Raw genomic sequence first — 19,576 nt, forward strand, 5'->3', positions numbered from 1 at the left:
TTCTTATCCATTCATTCATTAATGGACACTCTTGGCTATTGTGAATAATGCTGTAATGAACATGGGAGTGCAGATATCTCAATATTCTGTTTTTGTTTTCTTTGGATATATACCCAGAAGTGGGATTACTGGATCATATGATAGTTCTATTTTTACGTTTTTGAGGAACCTCCATAATGTTTTCCATAGAGGTGGCGCCAATTTACATTCTCACCAACAGTGCACAACGGTTCCCTTTTCTTCACATTCCCACCAACATTTGTCATCTCTTGTTTCTTTGTTTTGTTTTTGTTTTATTTTGGATGATAGCCATTCTAACAGGTATGAGGTGATATCTCATTGTGGTTTTAATTTGTATTTCCTTGATGATGAGTGATGTTGAGCACCTTTTCATGTATCTGTTGGCCATTTATATATCTTCTTTGAAAAAATATGTATTCAATTCCTCTGTCCTTTTTTTTTTTTTTTTCCGGTACGCGGGCCTCTCACCGTTGTGGCCTCTCCCGTTGTGGAGCACAGGCTCCAGACGTGCAGGCTCAGCGGCCATGGCTCATGGGCCCAGCCGCTCCGCGGCATGTGGGATCCTCCTGGACCGGGGCACGAACCCGTGTCCCCTGCATCAGCAGGTGGACTCTCAACCACTGCGCCACCAGGGAAGCCCCTCTGTCCATTTTTTAATCAGATTTCTTTTGCTATTGAGTTATATGAGTTATTTATATATTTTAGATATTAACCTTTATCAGTTATATCATTTGAAAATAGCTTTTTCCATTCAGTAGGTTGCTTTTTCATTGTGTTGGTTTCTTTGCTGTGCAGAAACTTTTTCTTTTTAGTCTGATGTTGTCCCACTTGTTTATTTTGGTTTTTGTTGCTTTTGCTTTTGGTGTCAAATCCAAAAAAAATCCTAAAAAATCCAAAAGACCAAGGTCAAGGACCATAACAGCTATATTTTCTGCTAGGAGTTTTATGGTTTCATGTCTTAATATTCAAGTCTTTAATCCATTTTGAAGTAATTTTTGTGTATTGTGTAACTTAGGGTCCAGTTTCATTCTTTTGCATGTGGCTATACAGTTTTCTGGATACCATTTATTGACACCATTACTGAATATATATTCTTGGCTCCTTTGTCATGAACTTGTACACCGTATATGTGTGGGTTTATTTCTGGGCTGTCCATTCTATCGATCTATGTGTCTGTTTTTATGGAAATACCATAAAGTTTTGGTTAGTATAGCTTTGTCATATAATTTGAAATCAGGAAGTGTGATGTTTCCAACTTCGTTCTTCTTTCTCAAGATTGCTTTAGCTATACAGGGTCTTTTATGGTCCATACAAATTTTAGAATTGTTTAATTTATTTCTGTGAAAAATGCCATTGAAATTTTGATAGGGATGGCATTGAATCTGTAGATTTCTTTGGGTAGTATGGACATTTTAACTATATTAATTCTTCAGTCCTTGAGTGTAAATATCTTTCCATTTATCTGTGTCTTCTCCAATTTCTTTCATCAATGTCTTACACTTTTCAGTTATGGTGGTTGAACATTTATAGATAGTTATTTTTAAGTTTATCTCTTTTTTGGTGAGAATATTTAAGTTCTAGTCTCTTTTGCAGACATTAAATATTTGTAACTATTTAATTAGAGTGTGTTACATTTCATAATCCATCCTCTAAAGAACAGTGGGAGTGACCTAAATCATATCATGCTATTTCTCTGCTTAGAATCTGTCAATGACTTTCCATTATACTTAAAATAAGAACCCCTAGTCTTGACTTATGAGCCCTCCAACAGTGCTTTTCTACCTTGGCTGCCTATTAGAGACACCCAAGGTACTTTGAAAAATTTCCATTGTCCAGCCCCCACCATTAGAGAATCTGAAGTAATTGGTTTGAGGTGTGACCCGGATTTCAGGATTTTTACAAAAGCTACTCAGTGATTCTAACAGGGAGCCAGGGTTGAGAGACACTGCCCTACCTGATCTGACCCATGCCTGCCTCTCCAGCCATCTCTCTCCCTGATGGACCCTCTGCTGGTTATGTTTCAGCCTCAGTGGCTACTTTCGGTCCCTTAAATCTATCTATAGCTTTTTTCTGCTTCAGGACTTCTGCACAGGATATTGCCTCAGCCTGGAACACTCTTCCCCTGATTTTCACTTGGCCTTTCATCATTTAAATCACCACAGTTTCAGTATACTTAGAGAAAGCATCCTTGACCCATGGAGCCGTTTGCTATCACGTTACCCGACATTTTCTGTGCAGCACTGACCACTACGTGATCGTGATATACGTATACACACACACACACACACACACACACACACACACACCCTTTTTTTTTTTTTTTTTTTTTTTTGCTGCACTACGCGGCTTGTGGAATCTTAGTTCCCTGACCAGGGATTGAACCCACGCTCTCAGCAGTGAAAGCGTGGAGTCCTAACCACTGGACTGCCAGGGAATTCCCATGGTATATTTTTTTTATTTGCATCTCCTCCCTCCCTCCCTTCCTTCTCACCCTCTGTTCCCTTTCCTTTGTCTGTTTTTGTTCTCTTCACCCTGGAATGTAGGATCCATGTTTTATCTTTTTCAGTGCTGTATCCTCAGCACCTGGATCAGTGACTTGCGTGTAGTAGACAATCAGTATATGAAGGAATGGATAAATACATTTTGAAAAATTTACATTATTTTTAAAGGATCAGCTCTGTCAACTTTTCTTTACTAATTTTTATGTTTCAATATTACCTTTACTTTAAATTCTAAGACAAGAATTTCTTTTGTCATACAGCATTGTTATTATACTTTTATTAGTGTTCTGAACTGTTAACTTAGATTTATTGTTAGATTTAAATTTTAATGTATTAGGATTTTGATTCTTCAATTGATTCAGATTCAGCTATTATTAAATACCCACTAGGTGCCAGACATTATCTCATTTAATTATAAAGATATTTTACTCACTTCACCCATTTATCATATTATAAGTCACAGAATTGGAATTGAAAACCCAGCTTTCCTTATACTGTACCCATTCTTTCAACTCTGCTACTTTCCATGTTGGCTGACTAGAAGGGATTTGAGTGTTGTTGAGTGAGGCCAAATGCTGTAACTGCCCCATGTGTCTTTACTGAATACTGAACAGGTTATTAGCACATACCACAACTTTGATTTTATACTTTGTTACTATTGGTTTGGCCAGAAAGTTTGTTTGGGGTTTTTCCATAAGATGTTAATGAACAAACAAACTTTTTGGCCAACCCAATAATTATTATAAGGCAAATATTATTTAAACTAGAATTGATTGCTACTTTCCCACCTGTTCTCCTAACAGTCAAACATATGTGATAAAATGTAGCAAAGTTTGCAGTACCATTTGAATAAAATGTGGTTCTTCAGTTTGTGTGTCCTGGGATTTTACTCTATAACATCTCTCTGCTTTTTGCCTTCCTTTTTGAAACTGTTCTTACCCTCTTTTATATATGTAGTGGTCCGTGAACATTTCTTTTTTTTTTTTTTTTTTTTTTTTTTTTTTTTTTTTTTTTTTTTATGCGTTACGCGGGCCTCTCACTGTTGTGGCCTCTCCCGTTGCGGAGGACAGGCTCCGGACGCGCAGGCTCAGCGGCCATGGCTCACGGGCCCAGCCGCTCCGCGGCATGTGGGATCCTCCCAGACCGGGGCACGAACCCGTGTCCCCTGCATCGGCAGGCGGACTCTCAACCACTGCGCCACCAGGGAAGCCCCCGTGAACATTTCTAAACAAGCTTTCATAAAGTTGGTTTTACTTGTAAAAAATTATTTTCCTTAGGTTGTGATTTTTGTTGCGGACAATAGAATCCATTTTGGCTGTGTAAAACTGAGAGGGATTTATTAGAGTATTACGTAGCTTATAGAATTTCTGGGAGAGATAGGGCACAGTGTTTAGATTTTACCCAGTTGGGAATGACAGAGCCTGGAGAACTTCAGCCATAGCTTTCTAGAAGAGCGAGTTTCCTTGTGCTGGCTGGCACTTCACTCTCACTGCCAGTTTTTTCAGTTCCCAGTTTTGTGTATGTGAGAATGCTTTGTACAACCTGGGTTGTGTACAGAACTTAGCTGCAAAAGCATCTAAGAAATGATGTTTTCAGTTTTCTAGCTGCTGTACTACAGCAAGGATAGTAGAAGGGATTTGATTGGGTGTCTTCTTGGAATACATATTACATTATTTGCACTTTCACTGAGCTTGACTTTATATTTTATTGAATGACTGTATTAAGATGTCCTTTTGTTGGGTCAGTTGTGACATAGTGGGTTTGACTTCTAGTTAGCTTCAGTCAGAAGAATTTTGTTCTATGTTCATGGAATAAATCTTTAGAGTAGATCATCTTGAAATAGATCCCACTGGTTACAGTAAAGAGAGCTATAAATGAATCAAAATTGGCTTCTTCCATTAATAGCAGAGTAACTGAAAACAATCATGGTAGTCTTGTAATGCCATCATTATATACATAAAGGAAGCATTTATTATATGTGTGACAGGTTAAAAATAGTTGCTTAAAAAAGAACTTTAGGAAGAAGCATGGAAGAGTTTACAAATAATTTTACAGTGTGTGTAAAACGAGAGGCCTTTTTGTTTGAGATCAAACATAAATGACACAGGAATGTTGGCAGCACGCCTTGCATTTTGTTCAGTGAGCGTGCTTAGACTGTAAATAATGGCTTCATTTCTATTTTGGGACCTAAAAATTATTAACATTCTGTGTTTATGCAATATTTATGCAGTATTTTACACTAATAGTTATGGACATAATTAATCCCTTATTGTAAAGTTGGTGGCTTGCATCAGCTAGTCTTGGTGTATTCTTTTATTCCCTTAAATCCCAGATTTTCTTAGTATTTTATACTACTGGCAGGATATTTTCTGGTAGCTACTTTTTGCAGTTATCAAACTAATTACTTATATCCAGGTTTCTCAAGGGAATCTCAGAAAAATTAATGTATACCATTCAAAGGTCCTAAAAACATTTAAGGTATATAATTGCTTTAGGGTTCAAATCTATATTCTCTGGTACATTTTGTGCAGTTATGCTTCTTCTCATTTTAATAAGACATTTTTATTTTTAGTAGGGTTTCTCTGTTGCAAATCAAAAGAGCAAAATTCAAAATGACACAGAATCTTAATATACATATATGGATGTTTTCCAGGGATCTGAATGAGGAGGTGAAATGTTTAAGTTTAGACAATGGTGGCTCTAAAGGAACTAGTTTTCATGTCCTGTTATTTCTAAATTTTTTAAGGAAACAGAAAGAGGAAATGGTTCGGCCTCTATGATATCATTAGTGCTATTTTTATTCTCTTAAGTTCAGAGGTTTCAAGGATAAGAAAAATATATGCAAAACTGAGGGCATTCATCTTTCTTGATTTTTATTAGTGTGCTTTCAAAACGCTCGTATGGAATCAGCACATTTCTTCTTAAAATTTTGTCTTTCCACTTGCTTTAGGGATGTGAGTGTAGGCAGGAAGAATAAGGAAATGATATATATATTTTTAACAATTCCATGTTACAGTATATGTTAAAATAAGTAAGGATATTAAAACAACTTCATGGTACTAAAACCCAAAAATTCTATAGATAGAAACATTTGAAAAAGCTGTTACTCCATTTTAAAGATTAGCTTAATATTGAAATCATGTTACTGACCCATTTCAGACTGTTCTGAAAAAATTCTGTTAATTAAGTTTGACTAGGTTCAGTTGTTCTGTGAAAGTTCAGTTTTACTTTGGTGTCCTTGCACTTTCACACAATGGAAAATAACTTTCAGACAATTGAAAATAATTTATTATACCTAATATTATGGAAAGTGGGGGCAATTATCTTTTTAAGAAAAAGCTGGAATTTTCATCTTTTCTCCCAATACAGGATCTTAATTATGAAAACCAACTACTTTTATTAAAGAGGATACTTTTTTTTTCCCATAGGAGGGTTTTTATTTTAATGCACAGATATATTAGAAATGAAGAATGGCTCTTTTTCACATGATAGTATGCAGAGACTTGATATGATAAAACTGAACTGAGCTAGTCTTTTAATAAATGCCAGGTGTTTTCCATTTTTTACCCCTCTGAAGATTGAAAAAAGGGAAAATATTTCTGGTCTGTAGTGTGGTTGGCATTAATAGCTTTGAATTCTGTTGGTCTATTACTACTTGTTGTGTAGCAGCAAATAATTATTTCAGTTTACTTCAGTCAGTAAAAGGGAGTCTCCAACTGCTATGTTGGAAAAGGGGAGCCGTACATACTGGTTGTCTTTCTCGTCATCTTTATTAGTAAATATTTACTTATTTGAACGAGGCAAGTATTGTAGACATTGTGTGAATTAACAAGATATGAATGTACTTTGGAATCATCCATCAACACAGAATGAAGTAGTGCTTTTTTATATCTTGTACAGAATGGTGATTCAGGATGTGTTGGTATGAGAGTGAGGAATTTTCTCTGTCAAAATTAAAAAAAAAAAAAGAAATGTTACCAGTTGCTAGCCTCATCTCCTTAGGAGTTCGAACCTCTTATGCCAGAGACACAATCCTCATCTCCTCTTCTTGGGCCCACGCAAAAGGAGCTGAGTTGGGTTAGAAAACCATCTGTTTTCAATCTGAAGCTGGGATTTTCAAAATTAACCCCCAATCATTTCTTTAACAATATGGTTTCAGTGGGATACCTTCTTCATGTTAGCTCCTTTCTGAATATCAGTAGAAATGCTTAAAGGAAATAAGGCCTACTCTTTCCCTTTTTTTCCTTCTTTTTTTTTCACCTTTTAATTTATGCTACTTTGTTACACATTTTATTGATACATATCTTCCTGCAATCTCATAATTCCTATCAGAATAAGGAAGGAGTATAAATAAATGAGACAGTTTCACATTAAGTTAATGTCTCTTTTTTAAAGCTGTGCTTCCCACCTGGGAGTCATTTAAGATATCACCTATGTAATGTTTAATAAAAAATAGGTGGTTAAAAAAAAAAAAAAAAGGTGGTAAGCCCCACCTTGGATCTACTGAATCCAAATCTTCAGGGTGATAAGGCCTAAGCTTCTATCAGTATATTTTTCCTCCAGCTGTTTCTGATACATATCTTTGACTTAGAACCACTGTGCTAAAGCATGTTTTCTGTTTGTTTTATGCTCTAGGACAATATGTAATGTAACTCTATCCTGACTGTTTTTCTGGAATAATTAATACCAAGAGTTTTCTTTAAATTTACCTGTTTTTATATTAATTTTTTAAAGGTTTATATATGTATATATATATATATATATTTGATTTTTTTCATAATTCAATGATGAAAATGAAACAGCAACATTTATTTTGATTTGTCCTATTTTTCTTGCAAGAGTGGTCCATTTCCGGTTCTGTAGCGTAGCCATGAGTGTGAATAAGCTCATTTTCACCATGAACCATCTCAGTAAACACTGATGATGATGATAGATTTAGTCTTACATGCTCATAGAATTTAAAATTCACAGTTGAAAAATGAGATAACATTAATGAGTTATGCCAAATTTTGATAATGTGTCAAAGTCAGATCTTTAGGGCTATGTTGCTGAGTTTTTTCAATGAAAAAAATGAATCAGTAGTCAATCTAAGGAAGAAACGGACAATTTTACTCGAGCCAACATGAGGATTATAACCCAGGAGACAGTCTCTTAGAGAGCTCTGAGAACTGTTCCGAAGAGGTAAAGGGAGAGGTCAGTGTGTGTGTGATTTTTGCCGAAGGGGACACCTGCAATCAAGCACACATCTCAGTAGAAGGTCGCTGCTGGTCATGAGGAACAGACATCTTAGTTAATAGTTTTAGTGTTTTTCTAAGTATGGAGAAATGCAAGAATCCAGGTTCATAAAAAATTTCTTCTGAAAATATCTAACCACCTGAAGGCCAGTTGCGTCAGTTTCCCCAGAGCACAAAGTGCCGTATCCTGACCTTCACCCTGTAGGTCAGCGGCTGCAGTGATTACTGACTTGATTCTTGTAGAACTGGATGGTGGGCAACATTCTTTATTTTACAGTCCCTTCCCTTTTAGTCTTAATTTTGACCAAGGTTTGGGAGGCGTTATGTGACCAGTTTGTCCCATGGCAATAGGAATACTCATTCTCAGGTCAGGCTAGGATTTCGTTCACAGGTCACTCAATAGCTGGACTAGGCCCTGTTAGCAGTTGCCAGAAGCCTCTGAACCACCTAGCTTGCTAGTCAGTTTTGGTCTAGGAAAAGGTAGTCCTTTTGTTGCTTCTTCCCATACTAGAGTTACACTACTACAATCATTGATATATAGAACTATATTGATAGAACTATATATTTGATCAGTCATTTCAAGATACCTAATCATCATTAATTTTATCTGAGGCTCAGTCACACCTTTGGTAATGCAGGAAACAGTAATCTTGTAAAATAGAATATAAGAAACATAGATAGTCACGTTAATAAGTAAGTATTTAAGTTCTTAAACTTCCATTAGGTGCTGCCCAGTATCTCCCCAGTCATCTGATCAGTCTGTTCTGCACCAATCACTGTCTTTAAGGAAAATGATATATTGGCTTTGTACATGAAGTTCACCAGAGATGTTTGCACATACAAGGCGAGTGGTGGGTCGTTGTGACCCCCTCACTGGATTGAGAAAGGAATGCTGTCTTCTAAGGAGTTACATGGTTGGCCCCAGAAGAAGAAAAATTGATCTTTATGATTAAGTAGGCCTTTCTGCCATTGGGGAGGTCTGGTTAATACATAAAGTAGATGCAAAATGCACACTAGAGGGGAGGGAGGAGGCCCAAACGGGCAGAGAAAAAAATTACATTTAAATTTTTCTTGTCTTGCCTTAAAATGTGAATTTTTATTTTATTTTTAAAATTTATTTATTTATATAGTTATTTATTTTTGGCTGCTTTGTGTCTTCATTGCTGTGTGTGGGCTTTCTCTAGTTGCGGCGAGTGGGGGCTACTCTTCGTTGTGGTGCGCGGGCTTCTCATCGTGGTAACTTCTCTTGTTGCAGAGCATGGGCTCTAGGCACATGGACTTCAGTAACTGTGGCACGCGGGCTCAGTAGTTGTGGCTCGCGGGCTCTAGAGCACAGGCTCAGTAGTTGTGGTGCATGGGCTTAGTAGCTCCGAGGCATGTGGGATCTTCCCGGACCAGGGCTTGAACCCATGTCCCCTGCATTGGCAGTGGGATTCTTAACCACTGCACCAACAGGGAAGTCCCTGAATTTTTATTTCATCAGTTTGAATATTATTGTTTCTCAAGTGTCATTATGATTCAATGTAAGCCTATTTATGCTTCCTAAGTCAGTACTTTTTTGATAGTGAGAAAATTGAAATGATCAAGACTTACATTTTAATCTTGCTTTCAGTACAGATTTGTTGCCACTGTGACTATAAACAAATTCATTCACTTTCCATCTTCTTAAGACTGGAGTTCGGTATCAAAGAATTTACAAAAGCCTTTACATTTTTGGATAAAACTGACTAAATGTTTAACTTTTGTTTGATATAAGTGTTACAGAATTTATCTGAGGTTGATAACACAAAAGAAACTATTATCTTCAACATTAACACATGTAAGAAAAAGTTATTCATATTATTAGCACCAAAATTTTTTACAGTAAGTAGATGTTTATATGCTACTACTATTAATAGCTTGCTTAAACCTGTTACACTGTTTTAGCACTAGTACATTGTGTATGTGCTTTTAAAAATTGCACAACATTGTAAATCAACTGTACTCCAATAAAAATTAATTTAAAAAAATTGCTTGTAAGTGCTATTATTTGTCAATTCCTGTACCTCATCTGATGGCTGTCCTCCTCAGTTTCCTCCATTTTCAAGCCTCTTTAAATGAATAACTGTGGTGGTTCCTAGCATGGCTTTTTGGGAGAACTCAACTGCAAGAAAATGCACATCATTGATAAGCATCTCCTCCCAGTGAGTTTGTATGGCCTCTAATTCTTAAAAAGGAATCCATATATTTTGGCCCTTACAGGAGTAAAGCCGATTGAGTTAAATTCCTTTGAAGTTGGGTAGAAATTACTGCCGTCATCTGTGTAGATACCAAGTGAACATTTTAAAAGAGGGGGAAAATGCTAAATAAAATAGAGAAGAAAAACAAAACAAAACAAAACCCGTACTATATATATTATGTGGCTGAATAATAGGAAAAAAATTCAAATGACCAAGAAAAGCTTCTGAATATCTTTCTCTTTGGATTGGAGAAGATGACTCCCCAGTTGTTGTATGGAATGTTACATTCAGAGAGAGGTAACTCTAAAGCTGAAGAAACTATCCTCCATGTCTTAAAAATTAATTCTGCATTTTCTTTGGTGGGTGTTGGGGATTGGTTTCAGGATATGACAGCGCGTGAGCTGCTACAGCAGAGATACACGCTTCCAAATGGAGACACTGCCTGGCGGTCCTCACCCCTTGTAAATGCTGCTCTGGAAGGGAAGCTGGTCCTCTTGGATGGCATTCACAGAGTCAATGCCGGTACATTCGCTGTATTACAAAGGTCTGTATGAGTCACACACACAAAAACACACCGCGTAAGCAGCAGACGTGGAACTTTCTCAATCTTCTAATTTAAACTGGGTTACATAGTCCCTGAGGAATTTATAATTCTATATCCAAGTAGAACAGCAGATATTTTTATTGTTTTAACCACAGTAGAGTAAAACTTCAAATAATGAACATTTTGGGAAAAGCCACCGCCATAGCAAAATTCTGTGTGTAAGAGCTGGAAAAAGAAAACTTTTAAGTAGTAATTTTGAAACTTTATATAGGTTGATGGATATATGCAATGTCATACAGCTGAAGTTTCTGCAGTTTGTCAGAGCTTCACTGTTTACAAACTCCTTTTCAATCCTAAATCTAAATTATTGGTGATACTGTCGGCATTTTTCTTTTTTGAGAGAGAAAATATAGTTCCTTATATAAAATGTATAATAGCTCTTTGATTATATTTTCTACAGGCTAAAGTTCACTTTGTGTTTACAAACTTGAACATTTGTGTCACTGTTGTTTTCTTATTTCAGTTTAGGTGGGGCAAATATCCACACATTCCTAGTTAAATTCTCTTTGATGTTAAGACTTCGTGTGTAACTTTCATGGAAAATATTCCCATCTTGTGTCACTTCAGGAGATTAATGATACCATTTTTGTTTGTTTGTTTGTTACATCTTGATTCTATCACTTGTAGACATTGTTTTTAACTTTTAAATCTAAATTTTAACTTATTGGGAAATTTCAAATAAGTGAAATAATCTAGTTCCCCAACTAACCATTCAAAAGTTTTTTGTCCTTGACAAGGTGCAAATACTGAGTGTAATTAAGGATTCTAAGAACACTGTGTTAATCCTGATTCAATTTGACAGCACTTAAAAGTAATAATCACAGGGCTTCCCTGGTGGCGCAGTGGTTGGGAGTCCACGTGCCTATGCAGGGGACAGGGGTTCGTGCCCCGGTCTGGGAGGATCCCGCACGCCGCGGAGCGGCTGGGCCCGTGAGCCATGGCCGCTGAGCCTGCGCGTCCGGAGCCTGTGCTCCGCAACGGGAGAGGCCACAGCAGTGAGAGGCCCGCGTACCGCAAAAAAAAAAAAAAAAGTAATAATCACAAACTTCAGTGATTTACCATAAACATTCTATAGATTTACAGTATTTTTCTCTTCTAAATAGGCAAATGCAAACACAAACAAAATAATACCTACTGCCTCCTTTTACTGGCTATCTCTTGCCTGTTAGGCGAAGTAGTGGTAATAGCAGCAGCAGCTACCATTAATTGAGTACTTTCTTTACACCAGGCATCGTGCTAAGCCAGTGTTTCTCAGATTCGCAACCGTGAAATATCCTTGTGGGAATGAGGCTTAAAAATTACTGATGCCTGGGCTCCACCTCCTCAAATTCTGATGTAATTGATCCAGGATGAGGCCTGGACATTGGCATTTTTAACTGCTTCCCAGTAGATTCCAATCTCAGCTGAGATTGAGAACAACTATGTTAAGCGTGTGTCTTCCATTAGCTGTTCAACGTTCACAGCAATACTGTGAGGTTGGTATTATTGCCCTAGTTTTATAAAAGATAAAATTTAAACAGGCGGGGGCTTCCCTTGTGGCACAGTGGTTGAGAGTCCGCCTGCTGATGCAGGGGACACGGGTTCGTGCCCCAGTCCGGGAAGATCCCACATGCCGCGGAGGCTACGCGTCCGGAGCCTGTGCTCTGCAACGGGAGAGGCCACAACAGTGAGAGGCCCGCATACCGCAAAAAAAAAAAAAATTTAAACAGGCGGATTAGTTCTTCCCCTTCCCAGTCCATTCAACTAATAAGATACAGGGCTGGGACTTGAACCCAGGTCTGAGTGACTCCACTGCCCATGCTCTTAACCTCTGCATTATGCAGTCTCTCCTCTCCTCAGTGCTCACCGAGCGGAGGTCTGTGGGGCGACTGTACTATGGGCATCAGGAAACTTTAGTGGTTGGTTTAAGACCTAGAACAGCAGGTTTCAACCTCTGCAACATCTGGAAGACAATGCTGTTTGTGCTGTGGATGGCTAGGTCCCATCATAGTTGGTATATGAAATAGCATTAGTTATTTCATTGTAAAGATTTTAGATATTTTAAATCCTGTAATTGTAAAGATAGAAATATTTTGATAATACTACGCCTTAAAGAGTTATGTTAGACTCAAGTGAATATGTACCATCTGCCTTGTTCATTAATATTTACCTCATGGTTATCCTGAGTCAGTCATTCAGCTGTCTCTCTTTTTGTTTTTTCAGTTGTTTTATAATGTTGTGTTAGTTTTTTTTTTTTAACATCTTTATTAGAGTATAATTGCTTTACAATGGTGTGCTAGTTTCTGCTTTATAACGAAGTAAATCAGCCATAGATATACATATATCCCCACATCTCCTCCCTCTTGTGTCTCCCTCCCACCCTCCCTATCCCACCCCTCTAGGTGGACACAAAGCACCGAGCTGATCTCCTTGTGCTATGTGGCTGCTTCCCACTAGCTATCTGTTTTACGATTGGTAGTGTATATATGTCCAGGCCACTCTCTCACTTCATCCCAGCTTACTCCTCCCCCTCCCTGTGTCCTTGAGTCCATTCTCTATGTCTGTGTCTTTATTCCTGTCTTGCCCTTAGGTTCTTCATAACCTTTTTTTTGTTGTTTTTTTTTAGATTCCATATATATGTGTTAGGGTACGGTATTTGTTTTTCTCTTTCTGAATTACTTCACTCTGTATGACAGTCTCTGGGTCCATCCACCTCACTACAAATAACTCAATTTCGTTTCTTTTTATGGCTGAGTAATAGTCAGTTGTATATATGGGCCACATCTTCTTTATCCATTCATCTGTTGATGGACACTTAGGCTGCTTCCATGTCCTGGCTATTGTAGGTAGAGCTGCAGTGAACATTGTGGTACATGACTCTTTTTGGATTATAGTTTTCTCAGGGTATTTGCCCAGTAGTGGGATTGCTGGGTCGTATGGTAGTTCTATTTGCAGTTTTTTAAGGAACCTCCATACTGTTCTCCATAGTGGCTGTATCAATTTACATTCCCACCAACAGTGCAAGAGTGTTCCCTTTTCTCCACATCCTCTCCAGCATTTATTGTTTGTAGATTTTTTGATGATGGCCATTCTGACTGGTGTGAGGTGATACCTCATTGTAGTTTTGATTTGCATTTCTCTAATGATTAGTGATGTTGAGCATCCTTTCATGTGTTTGTTGGCAATCTATATCTTCTTTGGAGAAATGTCTATTTAGATCTTCTGCCCATTTTTGGATTGGGTTATTTGATTTTTTGATATTGAGCTGTGTGAGCTGCTTGTAAATTTTGGAGATTAATCCTTTGTCAGTTGCTTCATTTGCAAATATTTTCTCCCATTCTGGGGGTTGTCTTTTCATCTTGATTATGGTTTCCTTTGCTGTGCAAAAGTTTTTAAGTTTCATTAGGTCCCATTTGTTTACTTTTGTTTTTAGTTTCCATTTCTCTAGGAGGTGGGTCAAAAAGGATCTTGCTGTGATTTATGTCATATAGTGTTGTGCCTGTGTTTTCCTCTATAAGGTTTATAGTTTCTGGCCTTACATTTAGGTCTTTAATCCATTTTGAGTTTATTTTTGTGTATGGTGTTAGGGAGTGTTCTAATTTCATTCTTTTACATGTAGCTGTCCAGTTTTCCCAGAACCACTTATTGAAGAGGCTGTCCTTTCTCCACTGTACATTCCTGCCTCCTTTATCAAAGATAAGATGACCATATGTGCGTGGGTTTATCTCTGGGCTTTCCATCCTGTTCCATTGACCTATATTTCTGTTTTTGTGCCAGTACCATACTGTCTTGATTACTGTAGCTTTGTAGTATAGTCTGAAGTCCAGGAGCCTGATTCCTCCAGCTCTGTTTTTCTTTCTCAAGATTGCTTTGGCTATTTGGGGTCCTTTGTGTTTCCATGCAAATTGTGCAATTTTTTGTTCTAGTTCTGTGAAAAATGCCATTGGTAGTTTGATAGGGATCGCATTGAATCTGTAGATTGCTTTGGGTAGTATCGTCATTTTCACAATGTTGATTCTTCCAATCCAAGAACATGGTATATCTCTCCATGTGTTGGTATCATCTTTAATTTCTTTCATCAATGTCTTATAGTTATCTGCGTACAGGTCTTTTGTCTCCTTAGGTAGGTTTATTCCTAGGTATTTTATTCTTTTTGTTGCAGTGGTAAATGGGAGTGTTTCCTTAATTTCTCTTTCAGATTTTTCATCATCAGTGTATAGGAATGCAAGATTTCTATGCATTAATTTTGTATCCTGCTACTTTATCAATAAGCTGTTTCTTTTCATTTCCTTCCTTCTTCCCCTTTCTAGCTCCTCCTCCTCCTCCTCCCTATTCACATCTAGGAACCATGACTACTGTCCTCCAGTACAGAAACCCACAGTTTTTGCCAAGTATAACAGCACTAGCCAACTTAAAATTTCGAAAGGTGCATTTAACAAAATTGCTAGACTCAATTGCCAGTAATAATACATATGACTAAAATATTAACTGACTGATGCTACCTCTAATAACTTCAGTGTTCAAAACTGATTAATTTGTTTGCTGACCTTCCCCTATCCCATTAGATTGATCCATGACCGAGAGCTTAGCCTCTTTGATGGCTCTAGGCTGCTGAGAGAAGACCGGTATATGCGTTTAAAGGAGGAGCTACAAATGTCTGATGAGCAGCTACAGAAGAGGTAACTTGGGGTATACTACTCTTATTCTTATTGTCAAGTGTACCTTTTTAAAAATTATTCTTCTAAACCTAGGGTGAATCCAAGATATCTTTGAGCAGCTTAATAATTTGGTGTCCTAGACAAGATCATGTTTTGGCACTTTTTAATGCTTGAGTTTGCTATCCTAGATGTACTCTGTACTTTCAGCCTTATTTTTACATAAGGGGTTAAACATTTTATAAGAGCATTAGTTTTAAGAAGATAATTCCTCTTCTGCTGTCCGGAGCAATTCAATTTTGGCCCCAAACTTTGTATCACTTCAGAAAAAGCAAAAAGGGAGCCTCACAGTTAATTGGGCCTACCATCCTGGGAAGTGATCAGTGACTTCTGGGGTTTGTCACCTGTTGCAAGATTACCCTTTGTGCCTTATTTTAACATTCCTTCCAGAGCTGTAACAACCAAATTCAATGTATGAGATTGGATTGGATCCTGGATCAGGAGATGAAATGAAAACAGCTATAAAAGACATTTTAGGACAATTGAGAAAGTGTAGATGATATTGAATTAATATTAATTTTCTTAGGTACCATAATGGTACTGTGTTTATGAGGGGGTTGACCTAAAACAAATAGACTTCGAATTGTTTCTCCGACAAAAATGCGTTTATTCAAGATTAACAAAGAACTGCAGTTTAGGATCGCTAACCATGGCAAGCCACGTGCAAGTCCTTATGCAACAAGAAGAGGAGGAAGGACTCTTCTAAAAGGGAAAACGGAAGTCGGGAGAGCTATAGTGAACAAAGAATCCATTGGAGGAATTGAGAGTTCAAAGTGTAGTGGCTTTACATTGGCTGAGTCCTGCCAGTCTCTCATTGGCTGAGCTCTTGCCAGGCAAGAAAAGTAAGTTTTTCTTCTTCCTGTTGGGCTCTGCTATTGTCACAGGGCGTGGGAGCTCCCACTTCTGGCCTTCCGACTACTTAATTGAGGTTTCTGTCTATTGATTTTTTTTGCAAGGAGAATATTTCTATTCCTAGGAGCCATATGCTGAAATATTTAAGGGATAAAATGAAAAGATTTCTACAACTTACTTCCAAATGTTTCAGGGAAAAAAAAGACATGACGAATGGTTACAAATACACACACCACAAAGAGCAAGGGAGAGTGAGAACACAAAGTTCCCAAATCCCATTAGACTGAATGGGATTGATTAAAATCTTAACAATTGGTGAAATCTAGGTGAAGGATATATGGGTGTTCATATTCTATTCTTTCAAATTTTCTATGGGTTTTAAAAGTTTCAAATTAAGAAGTTAAAAAGAAAGTATTTCTTTGAGCTGTACACTGTACTTTCCTTTAGAGGAGGTTTAGCAATTATAAGTAATTTTCTGTCTCATTATATTTCCATGGATATTTTCGTGTAATTAGAGATTGTTACTTTGGGGAATTCCTATTTACTTAATTGAATCTTGTTTGATTGTAGCTCCCCCTTCCCCCAAAGGGCTTGCTACCATATTTAAAACAATAAAATCCTACAAATAATAATTACATATATTTCTTATTGTGATTATGTTTTAAGGAGAATTTTTAAAACTTGGAATTTTTTTTCTAGAGTGGAAATATTAAATCTTACTATCTCTGTATAAGTTATTTAAAAATTCACTTGATTACACAGCTATTTATGCTTCTGAGGTGCCTATCATCAGATTCCTCTACCCCAGTAGGTGGTTTGGTTGAGTGTTTAGGGAAGCAAATAATAAGGATACCTCTCATTTCATACCTTGGCATTATAACATTCAGCTACTGTACATTATTTACATCACGCATCAGGGAACAGTTGCATTTTCAAGGAGATGAATCAAAGTAATTGGGAAGTAACTATCAGCAAGACTGCCCCTTGGTTTCCCTTAGGACTTAGGGAGCAGTGTCTTCTAGCCAAATGTCCAGGAAATGACAACCGTTTTCTATGAAAAGAACCCAAGTTCTCCCGAATGGTCATAAGCAGTTTTACAAATGAAAACACTTTCAGGAACAAAGTGGCCCTTAGCTTCACGTTCAGGATTTGGCTCAGACTGGTTAGTAGTCCTTCCTTCTCGAAGCGTCCTGTCTTCATCGCTACTAATTTTCTTCACTCCCATGAATAGAAACCCAGCTCAGTTCTGTCTCAGAAGTCACTCTAAATAGGTGGAGACAGATCAGAGCGCTGCTTAGTTTCCTTCGCTTATTTTTACATTTTTATTTGAGTTTTTGTTTTTTTAAATAATTGTTAAATATGCCAGAAATTTGATCCAGATAGTTTTCAAGGCTTTTAATGAAAGATGCCAGTTCTCTGTTATCTGTCCTGAGACACTTTCCTGTTTCCTATTCCTCAGAGGCTACCACTTTCAACTCTGAGCTGTTTCTTTTGATATTTACCTCCATATCACTAAACAATATACTTTCATTGACATTTTTTGATTTATTTTTCAGTGTCAGGCATTGTCCATTGATTTCCTACTATGGAAAATTACAGTTTAGCTCTCTTTCACCATCCCTCTGCCCACTACACATACATACTTCCTATCTTCCATTCTTCCTAAATATTAGGTAATCATTTTGTTTAGAACTTCATTCAGTGTTTGCATTATTATCATGGCACAAGGACTGTACACAGCTGAACCATTCAATAAACTACCGTTGTTTTTCTTTTCTTATATGCGTTTTGTTTTTCCTAAAGTTAGTAATTGCCTGCATATGAAGAGAGGTAGATATAGAAATAAACAATTAAAATGCAACTTTTAAATGTTACAGTAGAGATCTCTACATAATGCTGTGTGAACACAAATGAGGAAGTGACCCTCTTTTCTTTTCTTTTTTTCTTGTTACCTCACAGAGATTTATTAGTGAAGGCAAGGTGCTTTAAAAAGTTGGCAAATATAAACAGGTAGTTTATTTGCACCGAAAAAAACAAGCTTTTCAAATTGGCTTGAATTTTCATTTTTTTATTTCTTTTTACAGCTTTATTGGAGTATAATTGCTTTACAATTGTCTGTTAGTTTCTGCTTTATAACAAATTGAATCAGTTATACATATGTTCCCATATCTCTTCCCTCCCTCCCACCCTCCCTATCCCACCCCTCTAGGTGGTCACAAAGCACCTAGCTGATCTCCCTGTGCTATGCGGCTGCTTCCCACTAGCTATCTATTTTACGTTTGGTAGTGTATATATGTCCGTGCCACTCTCTCACTTTGTCACAGCTTACCCTTCCCCCTCCCCATATCCTCAAGTCCATTCTCTACTAGGTCTGTGTCTTTATTCCTCTCTTACCCCTAGGTTCTTCATGACATATTTTTTTTCCCTTAAATTCCATATATATGTGTTAGCATACAGTATTTGTCTTTCTCTTTCTGACCTACTGCACTCTGTATGACAGACTCTAGGTCCATCCATCTCATTACAAATAGCTCAATTTCATTTCTTTTTAAGGCTGAGTAATATTCCATCGTATATATGTGTCACATCTTCTTTATCCATTCATCCGATGATGGACACTTAGGTTGTTTCCAACTCCTGGCTATTGTAAATAGACCTGCAATAAACATTTTGGTACATGACTTTTTGAATTATGGTTTTCTCAGGGTATATGCCCAGTAGTGGGATTGCTGGGTCATACGGTAGTTCTATTTGTAGTTTTTTAAGGAACCTCCATACTGTTCTCCATAGTGGCTATACCAATTCTTATTCCCACCAGCAGTGCAAGAGTGTTCCCTTTTCTCCACACCCTCTCCAGCATTTATTGTTTGTAGATTTTTTGATGATGGCCATTCTGACTGGTGTGAGATGATATCTCATTGTAGTTTTGATTTACATTTCTCTAATGATTAATGATGTTGAGCATTCTTTCATGTGTTTGTTGCCAATCTGTATATCTTCTTTGGAGAAATGTCTATTTAGGTCTTCTGCCCATTTTTGGATTGAGTTGTTTTTTTGTTATTGAGCTGCATGAGCTGCTTGTAAATTTTGGAGATTAATCCTTTGTCAGTTGCTTCATTTGCAAATATTTTCTCCCATTCTGAGAGTTGTCTTTTGGTCTTGTTTATGGTTTCCTTTGCTGGGCAAAAGCTTTGAAGTTTCATTAGATCCCATTTGTTTATTTTTGTTTTTATTTCCATTTCTCTAGGAGGTGGGTCAAAAAGGACCTTGCTGTGATTTATGTCATAGAGTGTTCTACCTATGTTTTCCTCTAAGACTTTGAGAGTTTCTGGCTTTACATTTAGGTGTTTAGTCCATTTTGAGCTTATTTTTGTGTATGGTGTTTGGAAGTGATCTAATCTCATACTTTTACATGTAGCTGTCCAGTTTTCCCAGCACCACTTATTGAAGA

The 19,576-nt window shown here is 37.2% G+C and overlaps 1 protein-coding gene across 1 annotated transcript in view; it reads left to right on the forward strand.

The window, feature by feature from the left end:
* Positions 1-19,576, forward strand: part of VWA8 (von Willebrand factor A domain containing 8) — a 348,433-nt gene that overhangs the window by 94,994 nt on the left and 233,863 nt on the right. Inside the window, exons 13-14 of the mRNA XM_065896053.1 lie at positions 10,359-10,519; positions 15,124-15,237. Coding sequence (XP_065752125.1) covers positions 10,359-10,519; positions 15,124-15,237 — 275 coding nt within the window. The remainder of the gene's footprint in view (positions 1-10,358; positions 10,520-15,123; positions 15,238-19,576) is intronic.

Source organism: Phocoena phocoena, chromosome 18 (genome assembly GCF_963924675.1).
Source record: "Phocoena phocoena chromosome 18, mPhoPho1.1, whole genome shotgun sequence".
NCBI classification, from domain to species: Eukaryota; Metazoa; Chordata; class Mammalia; order Artiodactyla; family Phocoenidae; genus Phocoena; species Phocoena phocoena.